The 24,891-nt window shown below is 42.5% G+C and overlaps 1 protein-coding gene across 1 annotated transcript in view; it reads left to right on the top strand.

The window, feature by feature from the left end:
• Positions 1 to 9,069: 9,069 nt before the first annotated feature.
• The window catches only part of VWF (von Willebrand factor), a 113,503-nt gene continuing 97,681 nt past the window's right edge, over positions 9,070 to 24,891 (top strand). Inside the window, exons 1-6 of the mRNA XM_039318792.1 lie at positions 9,070 to 9,316; positions 10,040 to 10,097; positions 11,522 to 11,671; positions 13,409 to 13,511; positions 14,001 to 14,209; positions 23,321 to 23,442. Of these exons, the coding sequence (XP_039174726.1) occupies positions 9,287 to 9,316; positions 10,040 to 10,097; positions 11,522 to 11,671; positions 13,409 to 13,511; positions 14,001 to 14,209; positions 23,321 to 23,442 (672 nt within the window). The 5' untranslated portion in view covers positions 9,070 to 9,286. The remainder of the gene's footprint in view (positions 9,317 to 10,039; positions 10,098 to 11,521; positions 11,672 to 13,408; positions 13,512 to 14,000; positions 14,210 to 23,320; positions 23,443 to 24,891) is intronic.

Genomic DNA, 24,891 nt, shown 5'->3' with positions numbered 1-24,891 from the left:
CAGCTTCCCCATAATCACGTGATCAAAACTCAGACCCTTGACAACTGACATGTACTTAGGACAGTTGCACTGTCCGTGTGTGTGTGTGTGTGTGTGTGTGTGTGTGTGTGTGTGTGATGTGATCATCGTTTGCGACCTACTGACAAGCAACGGGGGAAGTCAGATTCACTTAACGACCGGGTTACTTAGTTTAACAGCTGCAGCAATTCATTTAACGGCTGTGGCAGAGAAGGTCGTAAAAGGGAGCAAAATTCACCTGGCCGCCATCTCGCTTAGTGACGGAAATGTTGGCCAAACGTTGAGGAAAACCTTTATTAAAAAAAAAAAAAAAGGACAGTTCTGGTAGGGCACTTCGCAGGTGGAATCTGTGTGGGGGAAAAAAAGTGTGCTGCAAGTTGTTGATATTTTTTGAAGGGATGTGTGTGCAGTCCCTTTGGGAATCTGGGAAAGCCATTCCATTGTGCGTGCAGAAATGCTGAGCGTCACTCATCCACTCTGTCTGGGTCAGAACCAAAAAGAATCCAGATAATTTGGCTTCATATCATAGAATCATCAGAATGGAAAGGACCTTGGACTAATAATAATAATAATAATAATAATAATAATAGTAGTAGTAGTAGTAGTAGTAGTAGTAGTAGTAGTAGTAGTAAAGTTGGAAGGGACCTTGGAGGTCATCTAGTCCAACCCCCTGCTCAGGCAGGAAACCCTATATCATTTCAGACAAATGGTTATCCAATCTCTTCTTAAAAACTTCCAGTGTTGGAGCATTCACCGCTTCTGGAGGCAGGTGGTTCCACTGGCTAATTGTTCTCACTGTCAGGAAGTTTTTCCTTATTCTAAGTTGCTTCTCTCCTGGTTTAGTTTCCATCCGTTGCTTCTTGTTCTGCCTTCAGGGGCTCTGGAGAATAGCTTGACTCCCTCTTCTTTGGGGCAGCCCCTGAGATACTGGAACACTGCTATCATGTCCCCACTCATCCTTCTCTTCATTAAACTAGACATACCTAATTCCAGCAACCGTTCCTTATATGTTATTTATATAAACTTCCAGCAATGAAGCACCCACAACTTCTGGAAGCAAGTAGTTCCACTGATTAATTGTTCTCACTGTTAGGAAATTTCTCCTTCAGTCTAGGTTGGATCTTTTTCTGAGGAGCTTCCTTCCATTGCTTCTTGTCCTGCCTTCTTGTTCTTTGGAGAATACATTGGTCCTCTCTTCTCTGTGACAGCCCTTCAAGTACTGGAAGACTGTTATCATGTCCCCTTTAATTCTTCTCTTTCAATAGCGCTAGACAGACCTAGTATCAAAGATGAAACATTGGCAGCTACCTGCCTCTGAGTTTCAACTTGCCTTTAGATAAAGGGGGGGGGGAGATGTTACTCTCAAATGGGTTAGATGGAGAAACGAAACTTCTTCGATTCTGCTGCAGACCACGGGAGCCTGAAGCCTTGTCAAGGACGCCAGAACAGGTGTAGATATGAAGCGGACGGTTCGACCTGTTGATATGGACTACGTAAGACGTTAGGAGTTTGGCTGGGAAAACTATTGTTTAAGTCTATGAATTGGTGTGGGAACTTCGGAGTTAGTTTTGCTTCGACATTAACCATGCAGTGTATTCAATAAAACGTAAGTTTTTGGGAAACGGAATTATTGCTGCAGTTTTATTTGGATTCTCGAGCTGGCTGTTGACGCCTAGCTCCCTCAACCGCTAATCCTACAATTTAGCCTCCGGACCCCTAATCATCTTTGTTGCTCTTCACTGCTGGTGCATCTTTCTTGTAGCGTAATAAAACCTAAACCTAAAAATGTGGTTGACCAGTCTATAGCTAGTTTGCATGTTATATGAGCAATGCTGTTTGAATTCCAGGGTCTAGTGTTGTCCTCCGGGTTTGACAAATGGGAGTTGAAACTTGCTAAACAGATATATATATATATATATATATATATATATATATATATATATATATATATATATATATATATTGGGGGAGTGGTGGTAGGTTCACTTGCTTTAGGATTAGGTTTCAAAAACCCACTTTAAGCAGGTGACTGTTGTTGTCGAAATAGCAGTAGCAACCACCACTATAAGGAACTTCTTAATTTCAAAAATTTCAGGATGGCCTAATGGGTAAAAAAAAAAAAACTCTCATCAGCAGGAGCTGACTGATGCATTCTTGGTCACCAGGAAATTCCTCTAGATGTTGTGTGGAATTATTGCTTCTTCGCTTCCATGATAGACGTCTCTTGTGACAAGTGGTGAAACATTCTCCATCATGTAATCATGTCTAGGCTGTGAAAAGCAGCCCTTCCTGATCTAGCTATCCTGCAAAGAAGGCACTTTCTAAATTCAGGGGCAGCTCTTTAATTTTATGTCTATCGAGATTGTCGGTCCTCCAGGTCGTAATTATCCCAAAGATGCTTTTTTCAGGAAGCAACTGGATTTTCTTGTTTTTTCTTTGAAGACGTTTCGCTTCTCATCCAGGAAGCTTCTTCAGCTCTGACTGGAGGGTGGTGAATGGGAAGATTTATACTCCCACAGAGAATACAAATGAACAGCTCTCTGCAAGGAGTATAAATCTTTCTAATTAGAACTGAAGAAGCTTATAGAATAGAATAGAATAGAATAGAATAGAATAGAATAGAATAGAATAGAATAGAATAGAATAGAAAATAGAGTAGAGTAGAATAGAGAATAGAATAGAATAGAATAGAATAGAATAGAATAATAACTTTATTATCACTTTGAAGATTTATACTCCCACAGACAATGCAAATGAACAGCTCTCTGCAAGGAGTATAAATCTTTCTAATCAGAACTGAAGAAGCTTCTAGAATAGAATAGAATAGAATAGAATAGAATAGAATAGAATAGAATAGAATAGAATAGAATAGAATAGATATTGGAAAATAGAATAGAATAGAATAGAATAGAATAATAACTTTATTGTCACTTTGAAGATTTATACTCCCACAGAGAATGCAAATGAACAGCTCTCTGCAAGGAGTATAAATCTTTGCAATCAGAACTGAAGAAGCTTCTTGGATGAATAGAATAGAGTAGAGTAGAGCAGAGTAGAGTGGAGTGGAGTGGAGTGGAATGGAATGGAATAATAACTTTATTGTCACTTTGAACGTACACTAATCGGCATACATTAAAATGAAATTTCGTTGCATACCGATCTCAAAGGGTCACCACCTCCGATATGCACTACCTAAGTATGACAAAAATAAATAGATTGATGGAGGTGAGAATGAAAATTATTGTATGGAAGAGGGTAATCAGCTGTTAGCTAATGAGCTGATATTTCCGCACTAGCCTCTTAAACCCTGTATTGGCAGAAGATTTGGTCTCCTGGCTGGATAGATGCCACAAAGTCCAAGCTAGCCTCTTACGGAGTCTCAGCCAGCTTCCTCCTTATCATGGGTCATGAAAAAGCCAGACACCACCCTTTCAAAGATAAACTATATGGAATACCAACAGGAGGTCAGTCAGATGCCACGGAACAGCAGAAATATTTGCTACGCAAATATTTACCTTCTCCCTGTTCCTTCTTGGCTATATTAAACGTTGTTTCCAGTGCTGCCTCTGGGCAGATATTCCAAAATCTGTTTCCCAAATGGTTTGAAGGAGGTTGTACTACTATAATGTAGTTCCTATAAGAAGGTATTGCTTCATATTTCACCTTTCTGTAAGAATGTAAGGCAGGGGTCTTCAAACTTGGCCCTTTGATGACTTGTGGACTTCAGAATTCCTCAGCCAGCCTCCATTTTGTTTGTTAGATTTAAGACAGGGGTCTTCAATCTTGGCCCTTTGATGACTTGTGGACTTCAACTCCCAGAATTCCTCAGCCAGCCTCCATTTTGTTTGTTAGATTTAAGACAGGGGTCTTCAATCTTGGCCCTTTGATGACTTGTGGACTTCAACTCCCAGAATTCCTCAGCCAGCCTCCATTTTGTTTGTTAGATTTAAGACAGGGGTCTTCAATCTTGGCCCTTTGATGACTTGTCGACTTCAACTCCCAGAATTCCTCAGCCAGCCTCCATTTTGTTTGTTAGATTTAAGACAGGGGTCTTCAAACTTGGCCCTTTGATGACTTGTGGTCTTCAGCTCCCAGAATTCTGGGAGTTAAAGTCCACAAGTCATCAAAGGGCCAAGTTTGAAGACGCCTGATATAAGGTATTCTGCTTTGACAGCATCCAGGATGCACGGGACTTTGTTAAATAATTCTGTGTTTGGACTGTGTTAGGCCCAGCCCAAGAACCAACATCTAGCTAAAGTACAGGGTTTTTTTTTTTAATTTGCTCACAGCATATAGACCAGAGGGGTCTCCAAACCAGGCAACTTTAAGTCTTGTGGACTTCAACTCCCAGAATCCCTGTGCTGGCTGACGAATTCTGGGAGTTGACATCCACAAGCCTTAAAGGTGCCAAATCTGGAAACCCTGGATACAGACAAAATCAGACCGGACTAAACCTATACAAAGAGCAACAAAGATGATCAGGGGACTGGAGGCTAAAACATATAAAGAACGGTCGCTGGAATTGGGTCTGTCCAGTTTAATGAAGAGAAGGACTAAGGGTGACATGATAGCAGTCTTCCAGTATCTCAGGGGCTGCCCCAAAGAAGAGGGAGTCAAGCTATTCTCCAAAGCGCCTGAAGGCAGGACAAGAAGCAACAGATGGAAACTCATCAAGGAGAGAAGCAACCTAGAACTAAGAAGTTAGAACAATTAACCCGTGGAACAACCTGCCTCCAGAAGCTGTGAATGCTCCTACACTGGAAGTTTTAAATTGGACAGCCATTTGTCTGAAATGGTACAGAGTTTCCTGTCTAAGCAGGATGTCTTTTCTTATTTGGTGGCCAAAGACTTTGAGCTTTCAAGCTTCCGGATCTGTCCTTCCAAAGAACAGCCAGGATTGGTTCCCCTGAGGATTGACTAAATGCACTACTTATTATTCTGTTTTGCCTGAAGGCAGACTTTTAGCCAGTTGCTGATGGAATAAATAGAGTTGTGACATCTGACGGGCTCTTGAAGAATTGAAGTCTTTCACCTTGGACTAGCTTGGCATCATCAGGAAGTTGACAGGTAGATTTACAGAAGCCTTCCCGGAAGATTTTATTCAGGTTTTTATTGAGGTTGCAACACTGCCCTGAGTAATAGATAAGCCTTTTTGTTTGCATCAGTTTCTGTTTCAAAGGCTTGTTGCGATGGGAAACGGCGCCTATTTTTTGTGAGATTACAAAGAATCCATTGCTTTTTATTATTATTATTCCTGCGATACTAAGATTAAGAAGCAGGACTATTTAGAGTATCTGCCCCAAATTCTCTATTCCTTACACGTTGCCACAAACTGGATAATTTCTTGCGGCTGTTGAATTGTGAATGTTGCACGCTCCCATCTTTTGGATGGATTCGTTGTTGTCCAGTTGTTAGATTGTGTCCGACTCTTCGTGACCCCATGGATGAGCGAGGAGCCTTCTTGGAATAGCTGCAAGGATTGTGTTGTGAACCGAAGATAGAGGATGTCATATCCCTCCCCCTCTGTTGAGGGAGGGCTGTCAGTGTTGAGCTAGATGGCCTCTTTGACCCCTCTTTCAAGCCAGCGGTCCTCTCTGTCCAGTATGTGGACTTTGCTGTCTTCGAAAGAGTGGCCTTGGTCTTTGAGCTTCAGCTTAATTATCTGTCCTCTCCCTACTAGGAAGACCATAGCTTTGACTATATGGATCTTGGGCAGCCAGGTTGTGGATACGATACTGTTTCCCTAAGAGAAAGTCAAGGGGTCTGAGGAACTAGGTGCTGTTCAGTGAGACCCCATTATATATAGAGGTGACATAATAGCAGTTTCCCAATATCTCAGGGGCTGCCTCAAAGAAGAGGGAGTCAAGCTATTCTCCAAAGCCCCTGAAGGCTTTGGATGGAAACTGATCAAGGAGAGAAGCAACCTAGAACTAAGGAGAAATTTCCTGACAGGGAGAACAATTAACCAGTGGAACAACCTGCCTCCAGAAGTTGTGGATGCTCCAACACTGGAGGTTTTTAAGAAGAGACTGGACAGCCATTTGACTGAAATGGTATAGGGTCTCCTGCTTGAGCAGGGGGTTGGACTAGATGATCTCCAAGGTCCCTTCCAACTCTGTCATACATTTTCCTTTCTTATCCATCATTTACTTACATCACAAAAGCTTTTGAGTTCCTGCTTGCTCATCACTAACTCAGGGAAGCTGCCAATCTTTACTTCCTTCAGGGTTGATTGATGGTTTATTCTTGCAGACTGCAGTGCGTTCATTAACCAGCTTCAAATCCATAACGTAAAGGCAACGAGCGTCTTTCACTCACTCTCATATTTTACTAAGAGTCGTATTTTACTAAGAAAAACTATTGCTTTAGCTAGTCTGTTCTTTGCTACCGTAGAAGTAGCTTGATTCTTTACGATTTTCTCTATATCTGACACTGCCTGCTGTCGTAGACTGGACTAGAAGACCTCCAACATCCCTTCCAGCTTCTATTCTATTCTATTCTATTCTATTCTATTCTATTCTATTCTATTCTATTCTATTCTATTCTATTCTATGGCCAGTATCTGTTAATTTGGATTGTGTGCCAAGAACACAACAAAGGCAAGCATGATGCTCACACTATTCAGTGCAAGCCACAGTCTCACCTGGCAATCAATGTCCACCAACTAGGACAGTGGTCCTCAACCTTTGCAGCTTGGTGGCCTGGCTGGAGGGGAGAGGAGGGGGACTGGGCTGTGCAAGTGGCAGGCCAGCATGCGTGTGTGTGCATGCTCGTGCAGCTTGACTTGTGTGAGTGGCAGGCTGGTGTGCACATGCACGCATGCACAGCTTGACTTGCGCAAGCTGAGTTGCCTGTCCGTGTGCACTTGTGCCAGCCTGCCACTCACGCAAGTCAAGATGCATGTGCGTGTGTACCCGGGGTTGGGGACCTCTGAGATATATGTCCATTGCCATATAATTTGTATGGCTGTTTTATATATATACTTCAATATTGCTTTTTGTTCTGTCTATAAGCAAACTCTAAAGAAGAAGCTCCATAGTTTTTTAATTGTTGTAAGCAGCCAAAATCATGAATTTGAGACGGGCTGTCCTATAAATGGAGATAATAAACAAAAGGGGAGGACAGACATGCATCTGATGTAGTCAGAATATGACTCAACTTCCATTTCCGAGACTGCAAAGCATTCTGGGGAAAAGTCCCATTAAAGTCAGTGGGACTTACTTCTCGATAGAACAAGCTAGTGTAGGATTGTGTTTGCCAAGTTGCCTAAATAGAATCAGGTTCGGCACCGGGAGAAGAGACACCGGGATAAGGGAACTGGTGCCTCCTGCTGTCAAGGTTGAACATGCTGTGTTTATTGGAAACGGATTACCCATGCATTGGAGAGGCTCATATTCAACAATAGACAACGTAAAAAAGATGTTGAGACTCTAGAAAGAGTGCAGAGAAGAGCCACAAAGATGATCAGGGGACTGGAGGCTAAAACACATAATGAACGGTTGCTGGAATTGGGTATGTCTAGTTTAATGAAGAGAAGGACGAGGGGGGACAGGATAGCTGTGTTCCAATATCTCAGGGGCTGCCCCCCAAAAGAGGGAGTCAAGCTATTCTCCAAAGCCCCTGAAGTCAGGACAAGAAGCAATGGATGGAAACTAACCAAGGAGAGAAGCAACCTGGAACTAAATTTCCAGACAGTGAGAACAGTTAATCAGTGAAACAACCTGCCTCCAGAAGTTGTGGGTGCTCCAACACTGGAGGTTTGTAAGAAGAGATTGGACAGCAGTTTGTCTGAAATGGTATAGGGTTTCCTGCCTAAGCAAGGGGTTGGACTAGATGACCTCCAAGGTCCCTTCCAACTGTGTCATTTTGCTATTCTGTGAAAGACACTGTTGAAAATTGAACTGGTGACAAGCAGCTGGAACGGAGGGAGGTAAAGGGGCCCACCTGTAAAGGTGAGCTTCCTGGAAAATTGGTGAAGTGCTCAATGGCACCTTGAGAAAGTGGATTCAGTGAACAACAAATTCTCATTGCAGTGGAAATTTGGAGAAGATTCTAGAACGAAACTTAATGGACCAAGGGATGGGTTGGGCACAGAAGTTCAAATGTCCTTCCTAAGTTTCAGAGTGTTGTAGATTATATACAGTACATCTTATTTTTCAGGAAAGCCTTTGCTGAATTACCCAATGACACGCTGATTAGCAGGGTGGTGAAGAGGCTCATGATGAAAACAAACACAAAGGAAGCATCAAGTGCTCAGTCTTAGCCCCATCAACTCCGTAACATTCTTATTCACGAGTTGGGTGACGAGGTGGAAGCAATTGCTTAAGTACTCATATTTCTGACTCCATAACATCTATTTGAGCCCCGTTCACTCATTCATCTCGGTCTGTAGGAACAAATGTGTACCAATCAGATGCATCCTTTTGCACTTTCCTCCTAACACACAATTTTTTTCTGATTCACTCAAACTAGATAAATGCATAGAAAAAAACTGAGGAGTATTGAATTTATGATCCATTCACACACTCAGGACTTTAGAATATAGAAGCATAGATCTGGAAGGGACCCTAGAGGTAATAGTAATAGTAGTAAAGTTGGAAGGGACCTTGGAGGTCATCTAGTCCAACCCTCTGCTCGGACAAATGGCTGTCCAGTCTCTTCTTAAAAACTTCCAGTGTTGGAGCATTTACTGCTTCTGGAGGCAGGCTTCTAGTCCAGTTGGTCTTCTAGTCCAACTCCCTGCTCAAGCAGAGACTATATATCCCCCCAGACAAATGCTAGTCCAGTTTCTTCTTGAAAACCTCCAGTGATGGAGCACCCACAACTTCTGGAGATAAGCTTTCCAACTGGTTAATTGTTCTCAATGTCGGGAATTTTCCCCATACGTCTACGTTGCTTCTCTGTTTAACAACTTTCCATCCATTACTTTTTGCCCTGCCCTCTGATCCCAGCATTTCCCTCTTCCCTTAATGGACTTTCACATCTTACTCGCCGTACCCCAGCAGAATTTTTATTTCAAAGGTTGATCTGTCCTGCGAAAGTATTTAATACGACTTCCTTTCATTGTTCCTTGCGCACCATTAAAGCAGCTGATTTTCCCGATCACAGCATTGTGTGAAGGACTGGGCGGAAGGAACAGCCTTGCCTTTATCTTCTCTTCCAACGAACAAGAGTTCCTGCCTGGCTTGTACAATTGGAATAAATAGTCGGCAAGGCCAGTCCAATGTAGCCTCGTGAAGCTGAGCGGGCTCCGACAGGCTCATAAGTGATGGGCAACGGATTTTGGCACAAAGCAAAGGTATCTAAGTTCTTCTTAAAAAGAGACCACACGGCCAACACACAACGCAGTTGAGTGTTGGCCAACAGGCCAACTCTAACTCCAGGGTCTGTCAATAAATGCCAGGAGGGGGAGATCTTTAAGATGAATACCGGTTTAACCTTACGGTTCTGATTTTATTGGAGGCAAACAACCATGCCTGGAATAAGGATTGGGCACTTTTAACGGAGCAGAATTCCCGAGGAACAAGGTGTTGGGCGCAGTGATCCTTCTTGAATTTTGGATAGGACCAGGATCCCTAGAGCTTAGCAGATTGTTATTCTTGTGTTGGATTCCTACTGGGCAGTCAAGTTCAACTAGACTGTCTTCTCCTAGATCCTCCAATGGGATCCTTTGTAAGGTTGCGTTGAGCTCAAAGTAGTTTAGAACTGATTTGTGATTACAAAAAATAATAATAATGCTCTCCTTAATTTCTAGGACTTTTTTGACTGCTGTATTTAGAAACTGTTGGAGTGACTTACCAGCAATATTGCTATACAGGTTTCAAACGGTTTAATGGGGGGGGGGAGCTGAGTTGACTAGATGTAAATGCACACAACTGGAAAAAAAAAAAGAGCAATGGATAGGATTTTTCGGTCTACCCTTCTTTGAAGCAAACCCAGTGTAATCCAGTGACCACAGGATTGGCCTGCGCCGTTGGGATTTTTCTCCGAATGACTCTTGTTTTTAACATTTACTCCACAGATGATTGGTCCCAGATATTTACTACTGCTGCTCTTAGCTCTGCCTCAATCGATGCTGGGTAAGAAGACCCTAATTTGCCCGCTTGGTTGTGCTACCCTCATGTCGTTCTTGTTCAAACAACCTGTGCATTTAGTACAAGTTTTTTGCCCAGAGCAGAGTCACTCTGCAAAATATCGTTGCCTGTTGGTGAATGTCGAGTCATTAGCACGTATTAGTATTTTACCACCCTCTTTCTACTCTCCAATTAGATCCATTTTTGTCCCCCGCAGTGACCTGGACAGAGAATTGAAAGTCCTTTGAATCTGAACCTTTGTTATTGACTTTCCTACCCAATTCAGGAATCTTGGGGCTAATCCTAGCAAACTACATGGCGGCTTAGTAGTATATGAACAAGAAACGTGACATTTCCTACTCGACCCACTGTAAAACCACAGGAGAGGAAAGGACCCCCGCTGTTTTTCAGTCTTTGTCACATCCCAAGTCTGTGAGCTTTGCCAAAAGAAAACTAGGGAACCCCCAAGAGCTAGTTTGCCAGGTGGTTTTTCTTCTTTTGCTCTGGAGCTCACGATGGACACCTTTGGTGGAAACTCTGCCCATCTTTATCCGGAGTTTGTTTTATGGAGGGGTTGAGGGTAGAAAAGATCTTTTTTTTTTAAATGGGACTGGCTGTGCTGGCTTTCGATTTTTAGTTTGAATGCCTGAGGGTTGCTGATATTTGTCACCTCCTCCTTCCATCCTTCCGAGGTCGGTAAAACGAGGACCCAGATTGTTGGGGGCAAGAGGCTGACTCTGTAAACTGCTTAGAGAGGGCTGTAAAAGCACCGTAAAGCAGTATATAAGTCTACGTGCTATCGCTATTGCCACATTTGACAAAACCAAACCAAACGCAAGGTCTTTGCTCATAAGTTTGAGCCTTAAATGTTTTATGAATACGTACTATTTTAAAAAGTCGTTAAACTGTTTTAGCGTAGGCTAATTTTAAAAATTATCCACTGTTCTTTGGAGGGTTTTTTTTTTTGGCTATTATTATTATTATTACCCACACTTACATTAATTAAACCCCTTTGCTAGCTTGGGAATAGCATAGACATACACAGACATACACAGACATAGACACACACACGTTACATTAAGCAACAAACACACAAAATAAAATAATAATAATAATCTAAATAGCATAAACAGGAGCCGTGGTAGCACGGTGGTTAGAATGCAGTATTGCAGGCTAATTCTGCCGACTGCCAGCAGTCCGATTCTCACCGGCTCAAGGTTGACTCAGCCTTCCGTCCTTCCGAGGTCGGTAAAATGAGGACCCGGATTGTTGGGGGCAACAGGCTGACTCTGTAAACCGCTTAGAGAGGGCTGTAAAGCACAGTGAAGCGGCATATAAGTCTTAAGTGCTATTGCTATCTGAAAATGGTAGAACTTCACGATCGTTTCTCTGCTCCGGACGTCCTATGTTAACTAATCCTGATCTTGCAGGGCAAAAAGATTTCTCTCCGTCATTTGCACGCTGTAGCCTTTTTGGAGACGATCACATTAAAACCTTCGACGAACTGCTGTATGATTTTGCCGGAGACTGCAGCTACCTGCTCGCTGGAGACTGTGAGAAGAGGTCTTTCCTCTTACTTGGTGAGTTTAATATGCTGCATTTTGGATGTGCTGTGGAATGCTTCCTGAACGTTGTCTGAGACTCTCCAAATTAGAAGAATGAGCAATTAGGCACAATATAAGGGAGCTTGTTTAGAGATGGGAGATGTTCAATGAGAAGAGACTGGACAGTCACTTGTTTGAAATGTTATAGGCTCTCCTGCTTGAGCAGGGGGTTGGACTAGAAGACCTCCAAGGTCCCTTTCAGATTCTATTCTATTCTATTCTATTCTATTCTATTCTATTCTATTCTATTCTTCATTCCATTATTCTCTTCTCTTCTCTTCTCTTCTCTTCTATTCTATTATTCATTCCATTATTCTATTCTATTCTATTCTATTCTATTCTATTCTATTCTATTCTATTCTATTCTATTCTATTCTATTCTATTCTATTCTTCATTCCATTATTCTCTTCTCTTCTCTTCTACTCTATTCTATTCTTCATTCCATTATTCTATTCTATTCTATTCTATTCTATTCTATTCTATTCTATTCTATTCTATTCTGTTCTATTCTTCATTCCATTATTCTATTCTATTCTATTCTATTCTATTCTATTCTATTCTATTCTATTCTATTCTATTCTATTCCATTCCATTCCATTCCCATTCCTCTTCTCTTCTCTTCTCTTCTCTTCTCTTCTATTTTCTCTTCTCTTCTCTTCTCTTCTCTTCTCTTCTCTTCTATTTTCTCTTCTCTTCTCTTCTAAGTGCAACTACAAAAATACCTCTTGCTCTAACAAAATGTAGAATATAAAATAATAGGGTTGGAAAGGACCTTGAAGGTCTTCTAGTAGAATGCCCTGCTCAAGCAGGAGACCCCATACCACCCTAGATAAATGGGCTGTCCAAGTTTCTTCTTGAAAACTTCCAGTGATGAAGCACCCACAGCTTCTGGAGGGAAGCTGTTCCACTGGTTAACTGTTCTCACTATCAGGAAGTTTCTCCTTAATTCCAGGTTGCTTCTCTCCTTGCTTAGTTTCCATCCATTGCTTCGTGTTCTGCCTTCAGGCGCTTTGGAGAACAGGGTGACCCCCTTCTCTTCGATAGTCCCTCAAGTCCTGGAACACCGCTATCAGATCACCCTAGTCCTCCTCTTTATTAGACTAAATGAATCTGCATCCTTCAATTGTTCATTCTTTTGCTTTAGCCTCCAAACCTTTTATCATCACTTTTGCTCTTCTCAGCCCTACTGGATCCTCCTTTGCTAGAGATTTCAGACAGATTTTTGACATCTTTCTATCCTGAATGGCATGCCACTAGATTTTTTGTTCTGTCAATGTCCCAGGGGAGGGGACTCCTGCAGATTTTTCCAATGATTCCACAAACTTACAAGAGAAGCCATTTTGCACTTCGGGTAAAAACGGCGGAGAAATTCTTTCATTTTGAACTTTTCGCCACACTGATACCTGCTTTGCCTTTTTCATTTGTTCTGCCTATAAAGTGCAAACTTTTGATTGGGTGTTCATCTTTACCTTTTCTTTCTTTAAAAAAAAAACAACAACCTGTTTTCTGTGGACACCCCTGGCCTTGTAGCTTTTGCATGACGTTTGGAAATTAGCCCACCGAAGAGCTGGTAATTATATACTAAAGGCAAGTTTTACAAAACAGGAACAATCGCTTCTCATAATTTACTCCGAGTTGCTAAAAAAAAAAAAAAAGGAGAGCAAGCCAAAGATTGTTAGCAGAAATGCCACTCACCTTTTGTTTCGTTTCAGGTGACTATCACAATGGCAAAAGAATCAGCCTTTCTCTGTACCTGGGAGAGTATTTTGAGATTCATTTATTCTTAAATGGAACCGTGACTCAAGGTGAAAAAAGGTAAACATCTGGGTCACAACAACAGCAGTGCAGGAAGTCCTTGACTTACAACCCTTCCTTTAGTGGCTGCTTGAAATTACAAGGGTGCTGAAAAAAGGGACTTATGGCCATTATTCACACTTACGACCGTTGCAGCATCCCCCATGGTCACGTGATCCAAATTCAGACCCTTGGCAACTGATTCATACTTATGACGGTCGTGATCCCCTTTTTGTGACCTTCTGACAAGCAAAATCAACGGGGGAAGCCACATTCACTTAACAACCGGGTTTCTAACTTAACAACTGCAGGGATTCATTTAACAACGGTCGCAAGAGAGGTCATAAAACGGGGCAAAGCTCACTGAACCCACTGTCTCGTTTAGCAACAGAAATTCTGGGCTCAAGTGGGGTCCTAAGTGGAGGACCATGCTGTATCCCAGCATCAAAAAAAAAATGTGTTATTTTCTACACCTCGTAGTAAGAGAATCTGTCCTTCCTCTTGTAACAGGGTTTTGGTACCCTACGCCTCCAACGGAGTCTTTTTGGAAAAGGAAGCCGGCTATTATAAGCTGTCCGGTGAGGAACAAGGCTTTGTGGTGAAGATTGACACCAGTGGGAACATCCTTCTGAGCCTTGCAGAAAAGCATTACAACAGGACGTGTGGACTCTGTGGGAACTTCAACAGATTTGCTGAGGATGACTTCATGACGCAGGAAGGTGAGCATTCAGTAGGTTGTTGTTGTTAGTTGCGAAGTCGTGTCCGACCCATCGTGACCCCATGGACCACGTTCCTCCAGGCCTTCCTGTCCTCTACCATCTTCTGTAGTCCATTGAAGCTCTCACCTACTGCTTCAGTGACTCCATCCAGCCACCTCATTCTCTGTCGTCCCCTTCTTCTTCTCTTGCCCTCCATCTTTCCCAGCATCTTCTCTTCTCCAGTGAGTCCTTCCTTCTCGTTAGGTGGCCAAAGTACTTGAGTTTCAACTTCAGGATCTGGCCTTCTAAGGAGCAGTCGGGGTTGATCTCCTCTAGGATTGACCGGTTTGATCGCCTTCCAGTCCAGGGGACTCGCAGGCGTCTTCTCCAGCACCAGAGTTCAAAGGCCTCCATTCTTTGGTGCTCAGCCTTTCTGATGGTCCAACATTCACAGCCCTACATTCTTTCCGGTAACGTTTACTTGAAAGCTTCCAATATTGCCCACACATTATGCAGCTCTACATTTTGTCTGGAGTGCATCGCTTTGCAAGACATCCATGTCAGCCTCGTGGGGTAAACTAGATCGTGGCGACTGCCTCAACAGAGGAGTAGTAGCGAGATCACAGGTAATATTAGCATCACTTGGTAAACCACATTATCCCAAGGGTGGTCTTACCAAGCGGTGCTAATATCACATGTGATCTCGATGCTGTTCCTCTCTTGAGGCAGTCAAGAATTGAGTTGGCTTTTTTGGCAATGGCATCACACTGGTGGCTCATCCATAAGTGGTGTCCACTAGGATTCCTAGAGCCTTGTCACAGCTACTATTGTTGAGCCTACTGCCACCTATTCTACACCTGTGCGTTTGGTTTTTCCTTGCCTAAGTATAAGACCACTTCCTTTTCTTGCCACTGAGTTGCGTTTTGTTGGATAGGTCCCAGTGTTCTGCGTCAAGAGTCTATCTTCTCAAGGGTTGGCTGTTCCTCCTAGCTTAGTGCTGTCTGCGAATTTGATAGACTTCCTCTTCTATCCCCTCATTTAAATGTTTTATGAAGATGTTGAAGAGTACCTAAGACCTTGAGATTCCGCTCATGATGTTGAGACTCTAGAAAGAGTAGAGAGAAGAGCAACAAAGATGATCAGGGGACTGGAGGCTAAAATATGCAAAGAATGGTTGCTAGAATTGGGTAGGTCTAGTTTAATGAAGAGAAGGACTAGGGGGGACAGGATAGCAGTCTTCCAGTATCTCAGGGGCTGCCCCAAAGAAGAGGCAGTCAAGCTCTTCTCCAAAGCGCCTGAAGGCAGGACAAGAAGCAACGGATGGAAACTAATCAAGGAGAGAAGCAACCTAGAACTAAGGAGAAACTTCCTGACAGAGAGAACAATTAACCAGTGGAACAACCTGCCTCCAGAAGCGGTGAATGCTCCAACACTGGAAGTTTTTAAGAAGAGATTGGACAGCCATTTGTCTGAAATGGTGTAGGGTTTCCTGCCCGAGCAGGGGGTTGGACTAGATGACCTCCAAGGTCCCTTCCAACTATTATTATTATTATTATTATGGATCATCGCACAGTCAGCCAGATGTTCAGACTGGATTTGGCATTTTGTCTACCTATCGAGTCCTTACCCAGGACCTGGGATAGGCAGATGTGGATGTTTGATGGTATTACAGATATCGTCATTATTATTATTATTATTATTATTATTATTATTATTATTATTATTATTATTCATCGCACAGTCAGCCAGATGTTCAGACTGGATTTGACATTTTTGTCTACCCATCGAGTCCTTATCAAGGACCTGGGGGAGACAGATGTGGATGTTTGAATTGATGGTATTACAGATCTCATTGCAGGATGGAAGCTGTTCCTAGTCTAATGAATAAAAAGGGATATATTGCTTTAGCAAGATTGATTTCTTAGCTGGTTTCTGCTGATTATTATGCTGGCTATAAAGATGTTTCCAGATCAGCTCCTTCATTGTCGATCCCTGAACAGACTCTCTTCCAGGGTGTTCAGTCTCTCAAGCCCATTTTGCTCAAAGTTGACTTTTTTTTTTTTTTTTTAGCCATTTTCTTTTGGAAGAGAGATCCAGATCTGGGACTGCGGGTTCTTCCCACTGGGGAAAAAATGGCTTTTTGTAGGTCTTTTTATTTTGTTATCTTCTCCAGTTCTTTCTCGTCTATTCTGCTGTCTCCAGGCACTGCCACGTCCACTATCCAGACTTTTTTTGGTCTATTATTATTATTATCATTATCATCATCATCATCATCATCATCATCATCATCATCATCATCATTATTATTATTATTATTATTATTATTATTATTATTATTATTATGTCATTCACAAGCATGCTGGCTACTTTTTTTTTCAGATGCTGATGGTAATGCAAAAAGGCCCCTCCCAAAATTCTGGTCTGAATTTACACTTTTAAATACCAGCCCAGTAGTGGGGCATCTGTGGAAGACCTGGCCTTAACAAGACCTCTTGTGAGAGCGCATAATGTTAGCATAGGACTGAAAAAAAAATATGGAGCAACTAAGTAGTGGAAATCCCATATAACTTGTTTTCATGATGATGATGTTGTTTTGGATCCAAAGCCTGGACGAAGTCCGGCTATCAAGGAATGCTAGCAAAGGAATATGTTGTTTGAAATAAAAGCCAGCTTTAATAGAAATGTAGGAGGATAGAAAAGGCTCCCTTCCACCTGAGCTGTGTCTTGAAAAGAAGAGAGGGATGGGTGTGTGTATGTGTGTGTAGAGGGAGATCAAAGAAATGGCTGTCCAGCCTCTTCTTAAAAACTTCCAGTGTTGGAGCATTCGCAACTTCTCGAGGCAATTTATTCCACTGGTTAATTGTTTTAACTGTTAGGAAGTTTATCCTTAGTTCCAGGTTGCTTCTCTCCTTGATTAGCTTCTTGTCCTGCCTTCAGGCACTTTGGAGAATAGCTTGACTCCCTCTTCTTTGGGGCAGCCCCTGAGATACTGTAAGACTGCTATCATGTCCCCCCTTGTCCTTCTCTTTGTTAAACTAGACATACCCAATTCCAGCAACCGTTCCTTATATGCTTTAGCCTCCAGTCCCCTGATCATCTTTGTTGCTTTTCTCTGTACTCTTTCTAGAGTCCCAACATCTTTTTCACATCGTAGTGACCAAAACTGGATGCCGTATTCCAAGTTTGGCCTTACCAAAGCCTTGTAAAGTGGTATTAACACTTGACATGATCTTGATTCTCTCCCTCTCTTAATGCAGCCCAGCACTGTGTTGGCCTTTTTGGCAGCTGCAGCACACGGCTGGCTCCTATCTAAGGGATCGTCCACTAGGACTCCCAGATCCCTCTCACAGTTGCTACTATTGAGCAAGGTATCACCTATACTGTACCTGTGCATTTGGTTTTTCTTGCCTAAATGTACTTTGGCGTGGTGGCGGCTGTGTTTTGTGAATGCTGACGTGCTCTAGAAAATCAAGATCTGCCCCCAGGCCCCAAAACAGGGTGAAATCCACATGCTTCCCGCTTGAAGAGCTGAGTCACTTTTCTGGTTTTTCTTCTTCCAAGGAAGGTCAGTGAATAAGCCGTAAAACAAAACAAAACATGCTCCTATTATTTTTAGGAAGGAAATTTCCAGTTTGCTTTCTCATGGGAAAAAAAGCACCCTGTGTAAAACATGTTTGAAGCTTAATTGTTCTCTTTAAAAAAAAAAAAAAAGATAATCCAGAAACTGCAGTAGTTTTCCAAATCTGTGATCAGATAGCAATGGGTTCCCCCCCCCCGTAGAAATAAGGTGACCAACTTTTTTACAATGAAAAGGAGGACACAAATAAATTGAAGAAAAAAATATCGTAAATAAAAGAAACATTTTATTCATTGCAACAATAATACACAATACACTATAATATAATAATAATAATAATAATAGTAAAGTTGGAAGGGACCTTGGAGGTCATCTAGTCCAACCCCCTGCTCGGGCAGGAAACCCTACACCATTTCGGACAAATGGCTGTCCAGTCTCTTCTTAAAAACTTCCAGTGTTGGAGCATTTACTGCTTCTGGAGGCAAGCTGTTCCACTGATTAATTGTTCTCACTGTCAGGAAGTTTCTCCTTAGTTCTAGGTTGCTTCTCTCCTTGATTAGTTTCCACCCGTTGCTTCTTGTCCTGCCTTCAGGTGCTTTGGAAAATAGCTTAATTCCCTCTTCTTTATGGCAGCCCCTGAGATATTGGAATACTGCTATCATGTCCCCCCTTGTCCTTCTCTTCGTTAAACTAGACATACCCAATTCTCGCAACCGTTCCTTATATGTTTTAGCCTCCAGTCCCCTAATCATCTTTGTTGCTCTTCTCTGTACTCTTTCTAGAGTCTCAACATCTTTTTTACATCGTGGTGACCAAAACTGGATGCAGTATTCCAAGTGTGGCCTTACCAAGGCATTGAAGAGTGGTATTAATACTTCGCGTGATCTTGATTCTATCCCTCTGTTAATGCAGCCTAGCACTGTGTTGGCCTTTTTGGCAGCTGCAGCACACTGCTGGCTCATATTTAAGTGATTGTCTACTAGGACTCCGAGGTCCCTCTCACAGTTACTACTATTGAGCATGGTGCCACCTATGCTGTACTTGTGCATTTGGTTTTTCTTGCCTAAATGTAGAACCTTGCTTTTTTCACCATTGAATTTCATTTTGTTAGTTAGTGCCCAGTGTTCAAGTCTGTCCAGATCCTTCTGTACCTGAAGCCTGTCTTCTGGAGTGTTGGCTATTCCTGCCAGCTTGGTGTCATCTGCAAATTTGATGAGTTCCCCATCTATCCCTTCATCCAAATCGTTGATGAATGATGTTGAAGAGTACTGGGCCCAGAACAGAGCCCTGGGGCACCCCACTACACACTTCCCTCCATATAGATGCAGTTCCATTGAGGACCACTCGCTGAGTACGGCCGGTCAGCCAGCTACGGATCCATCTGGTGGTGGTTCTGTCTACCCCACATTTTTCTATCTTGTCAAGTAGTAGGTTGTGATCTACTTTATCAAATGCCTTACTGAAGTCCAAGTAAATTATGTCCACAGCATTCCTCTGATCCACTAATTTTGTCACTTGGTCAAAGAATGCAATAAGATTTGTCTGGCATGATCTATTTTTGACAAACCCATGTTGGCTTTTAGTAATGACTTTGTTTGCCTCTAGGTGTTCGTTGATTCGTTGTTTGATTATCTTTTCCAGGATCTTCCCAGGTATTGAGGTCAGGCTGATAGGTCTGTAATTTCCTGGATCCATTTTTTTTCCTTTTTTGAGGATGGGAACTACATCAGCTCTTTTCCAGTCCTCTGGTAGTTCCCCTGTGTTCCAGGATCTTTGAAAAATATAGTTCAGTGGCTCCGATATCACATCTGCCAGTTCCTTGAGAACTCTGGGGTGTAATCCATCTGGTCCTGGCGATTTGAACTCATCTAGGCTGGACAGGTGCTCCCTAACCATTTTCTTGCCTATCTTAACTTGTGTTTCTGTTTTGTTTTTTATGGCACTATTTTTGATAGGTTGGTCTGTTTTTTTCCCTTTGTGTAAAGACAGATGCAAAAAATGAGTTAAATAGTTCTGCTTTCTCCCTGTTGCTTGTCACCTTCTTGCCACTTTCACCCACTAATGGACCAATCATTTCCTTCACTTTTTTCTTGTTTTTTACATGTTGAAAGAAGCTTTTTTTGTTATTTTTGACTTTGGTCGCAAGCCTTAGTTCATTTTGAGCCTTGGCTTTCTTCACTTCATCTTTGCAGGCTCGGGCTATTTGCTGATATTCTGACTTAGTTATGTTCCCCTCTTTCTACTTTCTGTACTTGTCCTTTTTATCTTTCAATTTGTCAGAGAGTTCTTTATGCAGCCATGCTGGTTTCTTTTGAGAGCTGTTATTTTTCCTCTTTGTTGGTATTGTGCTAGACTGTGCTTTTATTATCTCATTTTTCAAAATTTCCCAAGCTTCTTGAGTTGTTTTCCCCTTGAGGATTCTCATCCATGGAATCCTTCCCAAGCCCTCTCTAAGTTTATTGAAATTAGCTCTCTTGAAGTCCAAGACTCTAGTTTGACTGTGTTCTATTGGTTGTGCTTCTATAATGTTGAATTCTAATATTGCATGATCACTTCCTCCCAGGGTTCCTATGGCTTCAACACCGTCTATCATTTCATCTCTGTTAGTGAGAATTAGATCCAAAATGGCTAATCCCCTAGTTCCCTTCTCTACTTTTTGGGAGACAAAGTTGTCTGCTAGGTTTGCCAGGAACCTGTTTGATCTTCCACTTGGTGCGGAGTTTGTCTCCCAGTTGATGTCAGGGTAGTTAAAGTCCCCCATTACTATTGTGGTGTGCTTCCTACATACCTTAGTTAGCTGACTAGCAAAAAGTTCATCTATTTCCTCTGTTTGGTTGGGTGGTCTGTAGTATACACCTATGGCAATGTCATTTCCCCCCCCCTTTTATATTGACCCAAATGCATTCAAGAGAGTTTTTATCATTGTTGTACTCTATTTCTGTGGAGATGTAGTTATTTCTTATATAGAGAGCAACTCCACCTCCTCTTTTATTTGGTCTGTTTCTTTTAAATAATTTAAATCCCTCTAGCTGTGTGTTCCATGTGTGAGTTTCATCCCACCATGTTTCCGTAATGGCAACAATATCGTATCTGCCCTCGTTAACCTGAATTTCTAGTTCACCCTGTTTGCTGTTCATACTCTGTGCATTGGTGTATAAACATTTGAGTCCTTTGTGGGTGGCCCTGTGTTTCCTTTCTACATAACCTGTGTGGTGCCTGAGTTCCCCTATTGTCTTACCACCTATTTGGTTAGTGCACTTTATGTGGCACTCGCTATTAGAGGCTTCATTTTGATTGGTAGCAAGGTTGGTATTCTTGTCCACACACACATCTATGCTACATGCACTGATAGCCCTATAGTTTTTAAATTGCCGGGGACAGGGTTGTTCCGTATCAATTAACTCCCTGTCCCCGCTGTTTAGTTTAAATTTCCCTCCAGAAAATCTGTGAATTTATAGCCGAGTAACTCAGTCCCTTTTTTTGATGGATGCAAACCATCTCTTTTGTACATCTTTTGATTGGACCAGCTACTGTCATCGTGACTAATATATCCGAAGCCTTCCCCTTTACACCACTCCTTTAGCCACATATTGAATTGTGCTATGCGCTGGCCTTTTCCGTTTTGCTCCTTATACACTGGTATGATAAATGCATAATAAAAAACATTTGTAACAATAACATTTTATATTGTAATTATGCTTACATGCCCCCGCCCGCAGCCGCCCTGCCTCGACTTACGACCGGTTGGGGGTCACGGCATTAAAAAGGTTGAGAACTACTGTTTTAGTCCATCCAGCAACGGATTGCCTCCTATCTCCACAATGCTTTCCATTTCGAGGACTACTCAACCGTTCGTAAGTCGAGGACTACTCAACTGGTGCAGCACCGTTTGCAGACTGGGACTTTTGGCGGGCTCAACAGGGCAGAGACAGCCTGGACAATTCCTATTGGCTTTGGAAAGCCAATCGAATTAGACTCTATTCAAGAGAGTCTCTTCTATTGGCTTTCAAAAGCCAATAGAATAAAAGGGAGTAGCACAGCTAAGAAAAGGGGGGAAAAATGGCGGACTGCATTGTTTGGCGACCCCCGTGAAATGGTTGTTCGACCCCAAATGGGGTCCTGACCCACAGGTTGAGAACCACTGCTTTAGAGAGAGTCTGATGCTCTTATGGTTCCCTCTCTCCTTTAGCCAGGCCTTCCATGCTTGGGGAATAAAGTAGGACTCTTGTGCAAGGAAGTCAATGTGTGTTGAGCAGCGCCCTTGTGATATAAAGCTTTATTTTCCAAAGAATTTGGGAGCGCGTGGAATATAAGTGGATGGCAAAGCAGGGCAATGTTGACTGATCAGGGTTACATCCTGCTTTTCATTCAGGAGCTCCCTCCATCCTTCTGCTTTCTTTCTTGTCCAAATACATCTCATGAGGTTGAGGAATTCTGGGAGTTGAAGTCCACGAGTCATAAAAGGGCCGAGTTTGAAGACCCCTGGCTTAGAGCAGAAGGAGAAGCTGAGCCTTAATGCCACTGGAGAGTTGAAGGAAGCCACATAGATTTAGTCACTTATTACACTGCCCTCCAATGTTTTCCTTCAAAATGGCTCTGGCAACTGGGAGTACTAGTAAAAGTAAAGATAGAAACGGTTCTAAGTAAATAAACTTGAATTAGCTGATTAAAGCAGCTAATTTCTCAGCCTCTGCCAACTTGGCAAATCCTCACATCTTAAAGTTGTTGGGAGGAGGAGGAGGAGGAGGAGGAGGAGGAGGAGGAGGAGGAGGAGGAGGAGAAGAAGAAGAAGAAGAAGAAGAAGAAGAAGAAGAAGAAGAAGAAGAAGAAGAAGAAGAAGAAGAAGAAGAAGAAGAAGAAGAAGAAGAAGAAGAAGAAAGAGGAGGAGGAGGAATGAGATAAGAAATGAATAGAATAGAATAGAATAGAATAGAATAGAATAGAATAGAGTAGAGTAGAGTAGAGTAGAGTAGAGTAGTGTAGAGTAGAGTAGAGTAGAGTAGAATTATAGAATAGAATAGAATAGAATAGAATAGAATAGAATGGAATGGAATAGAAATTAGAATAGAAATTAGAATAGAAGAGAATAGAAATATAGAATAGAAATTAGAATAGAATCTTTATATAGAATAGAATGGAATGGAATGGAATAGAATAGAGTAGAGTAGAGTAGAGTAGAGTAGAGTAGAATTGTAGAATAGAATGGAATGGAATGGAATAGAGTAGAGTAGAGTAGAGTAGAGTAGAGTAGAGTAGAGTAGAATTATAGAATAGAATGGAATGGAATGGAATGGAATGGAATAGGGACCTTGGAGGTCTTCAACCGTTACCATTTCAGACAAATGGTTGTCCAATCTCTCCTTAAAAGCCTCCAGTCTTGGACCATCCACAACTTCTGGAGGCTGGTTGTCCCACTGCTTCCAAAGAGAATGATCTGCTTTGGCTAGTGGGTTACAACGCAGGTCTCTCCGTGACCCACTAAAAATGTGTATTCACAAGGGGATTCTAATCAGGTTGTCGTAATACTGTTGCCTTCTCTCTCCTGTCCACTTCAGGGATATTGGAAGAGAACAGCTACACTTTCGCCAACTCCTGGGGCATGAGCAACGAGCAGAAGAAATGCCAGCGCGTGGTGCCTCCCAGCCACACATGCAACATCTCAGAAGCTACAGACCAGGTTGGTGCAGCCGTGCGAGACGAGGGGCCCTCCCTTATCTGAAATAAGACAGTTTGTGTGTGTTAAATCCTGCAGAAGATTTCAATATAGGTAGCCCTCAACTTAACAGCAGATCGTTCAAAGTTACAACGGCTTTCGCCAAAGGGGAACCACAAGATTCTGGGACGCAGCAACTGTCATAAATACAGACCAGCTGCCAATCTGCCAGTCCTGTCACCCTTTTTCAGTTGCTGTTGTAACTTTGAACAATTGCTACGCCAACGGTTGTTAGCCCAGGCCTAACTTTAATTGATCCATCGCATGACCATATCCAAGGGACAACGCCATTGCAAAACAGCGACTTACGACCGTTTGTCACACTTAACCATTCAAGCATCCCCAGGATCACGTGTTCAAAATTTGGACGCTTGGCAACTGACATGTACTTAGGACGGTTGCAGTGTCCTAGGGTCGCTTGGCAACTGACATGTACTTAGGACGGTTGCAGTGTCCAGGAGTCCTGTGATCGTCTTTCGTGACCTTCCGATAAGCCATGGGGCATCCAGATTCACTTAACACCCGTGTTACTAACTTAACAATGGCAGCGATTTGCTTAACGACTGCAGCAAGCAAGGAAGGGTTGTAAAACGGAGCAAAGCTTTTTTTAACAAATGCCTCCCTGAGCAACGAAAATTCTGGCCTTTAATTGCAGTCACAAGTCAAGGGCCCTCGGCGGGCGAGAGACCCACCTCAAGAACAGCAAGAGGCCCCCAATTTAAAACTTGCCTTCTCCCCCCCCTCCCAAAAGCAGCACAAATTAAAAGACCCCCCTCCCCAAAAAAGAAAGGGCTGCAGAAGAGCAGCTGTCCGAATTAGGCGCATTCAGAAGACATTACGGCATTGTCCGACATGTATTTGCTGTCAAAGCAGGACATTGTTCTATTAATAGTGGCCCTGGCGATGCCAGACTCCTTGGAAGAATTTCGTTTTCCACGAAGAAAAGACTTGTCTTTGTTTGCCAGTTTCAGCCTTGGCAAGGCAGGGCTGCTCCTACCTCTGCTGGTGTCAGGCTGCCACCGTCAGCTGCCGAGACCCGGGCACAATAGGCCAGGCCAAAGAATTCCTCTTCTCATTTCTCGGCCTCTGCAGGCCCCGAAGCAGGAGGCGTCTTTGAGAATCAGGATCGGAATCAGAGTCGAGCTGGAAGGGACCTGGGAGGTCTTCTAGTCCAGCCCCCTGCTCATGCTGGGGTCCCTATATCATTTCAATCTCTTCTGAAAAATCTCCAGTGATGAAGCACCCACAATTCTGACTGACTATCTATCTACCTATCTATCTATCTATCTATCTATCTATCTATCTATCTATCTATCTATCTATCTATCTATCTATCTATCTATCATCTTTAGCTTCTATCTGTCTGTCTATCATCTTTAGCTTCTATCTATCTATTTATCTATCTATCTATCA

The sequence above is a fragment of the Crotalus tigris genome, unplaced genomic scaffold, assembly GCF_016545835.1.
Source record: "Crotalus tigris isolate CLP2741 ecotype Arizona unplaced genomic scaffold, ASM1654583v1 scf7180000021561.349155, whole genome shotgun sequence".
Classification (NCBI taxonomy): Eukaryota; Metazoa; Chordata; class Lepidosauria; order Squamata; family Viperidae; genus Crotalus; species Crotalus tigris.
The sequence above is the reverse complement of the archived record's forward strand: the minus strand, read 5'-3'. Positions and strand labels throughout refer to the sequence as shown.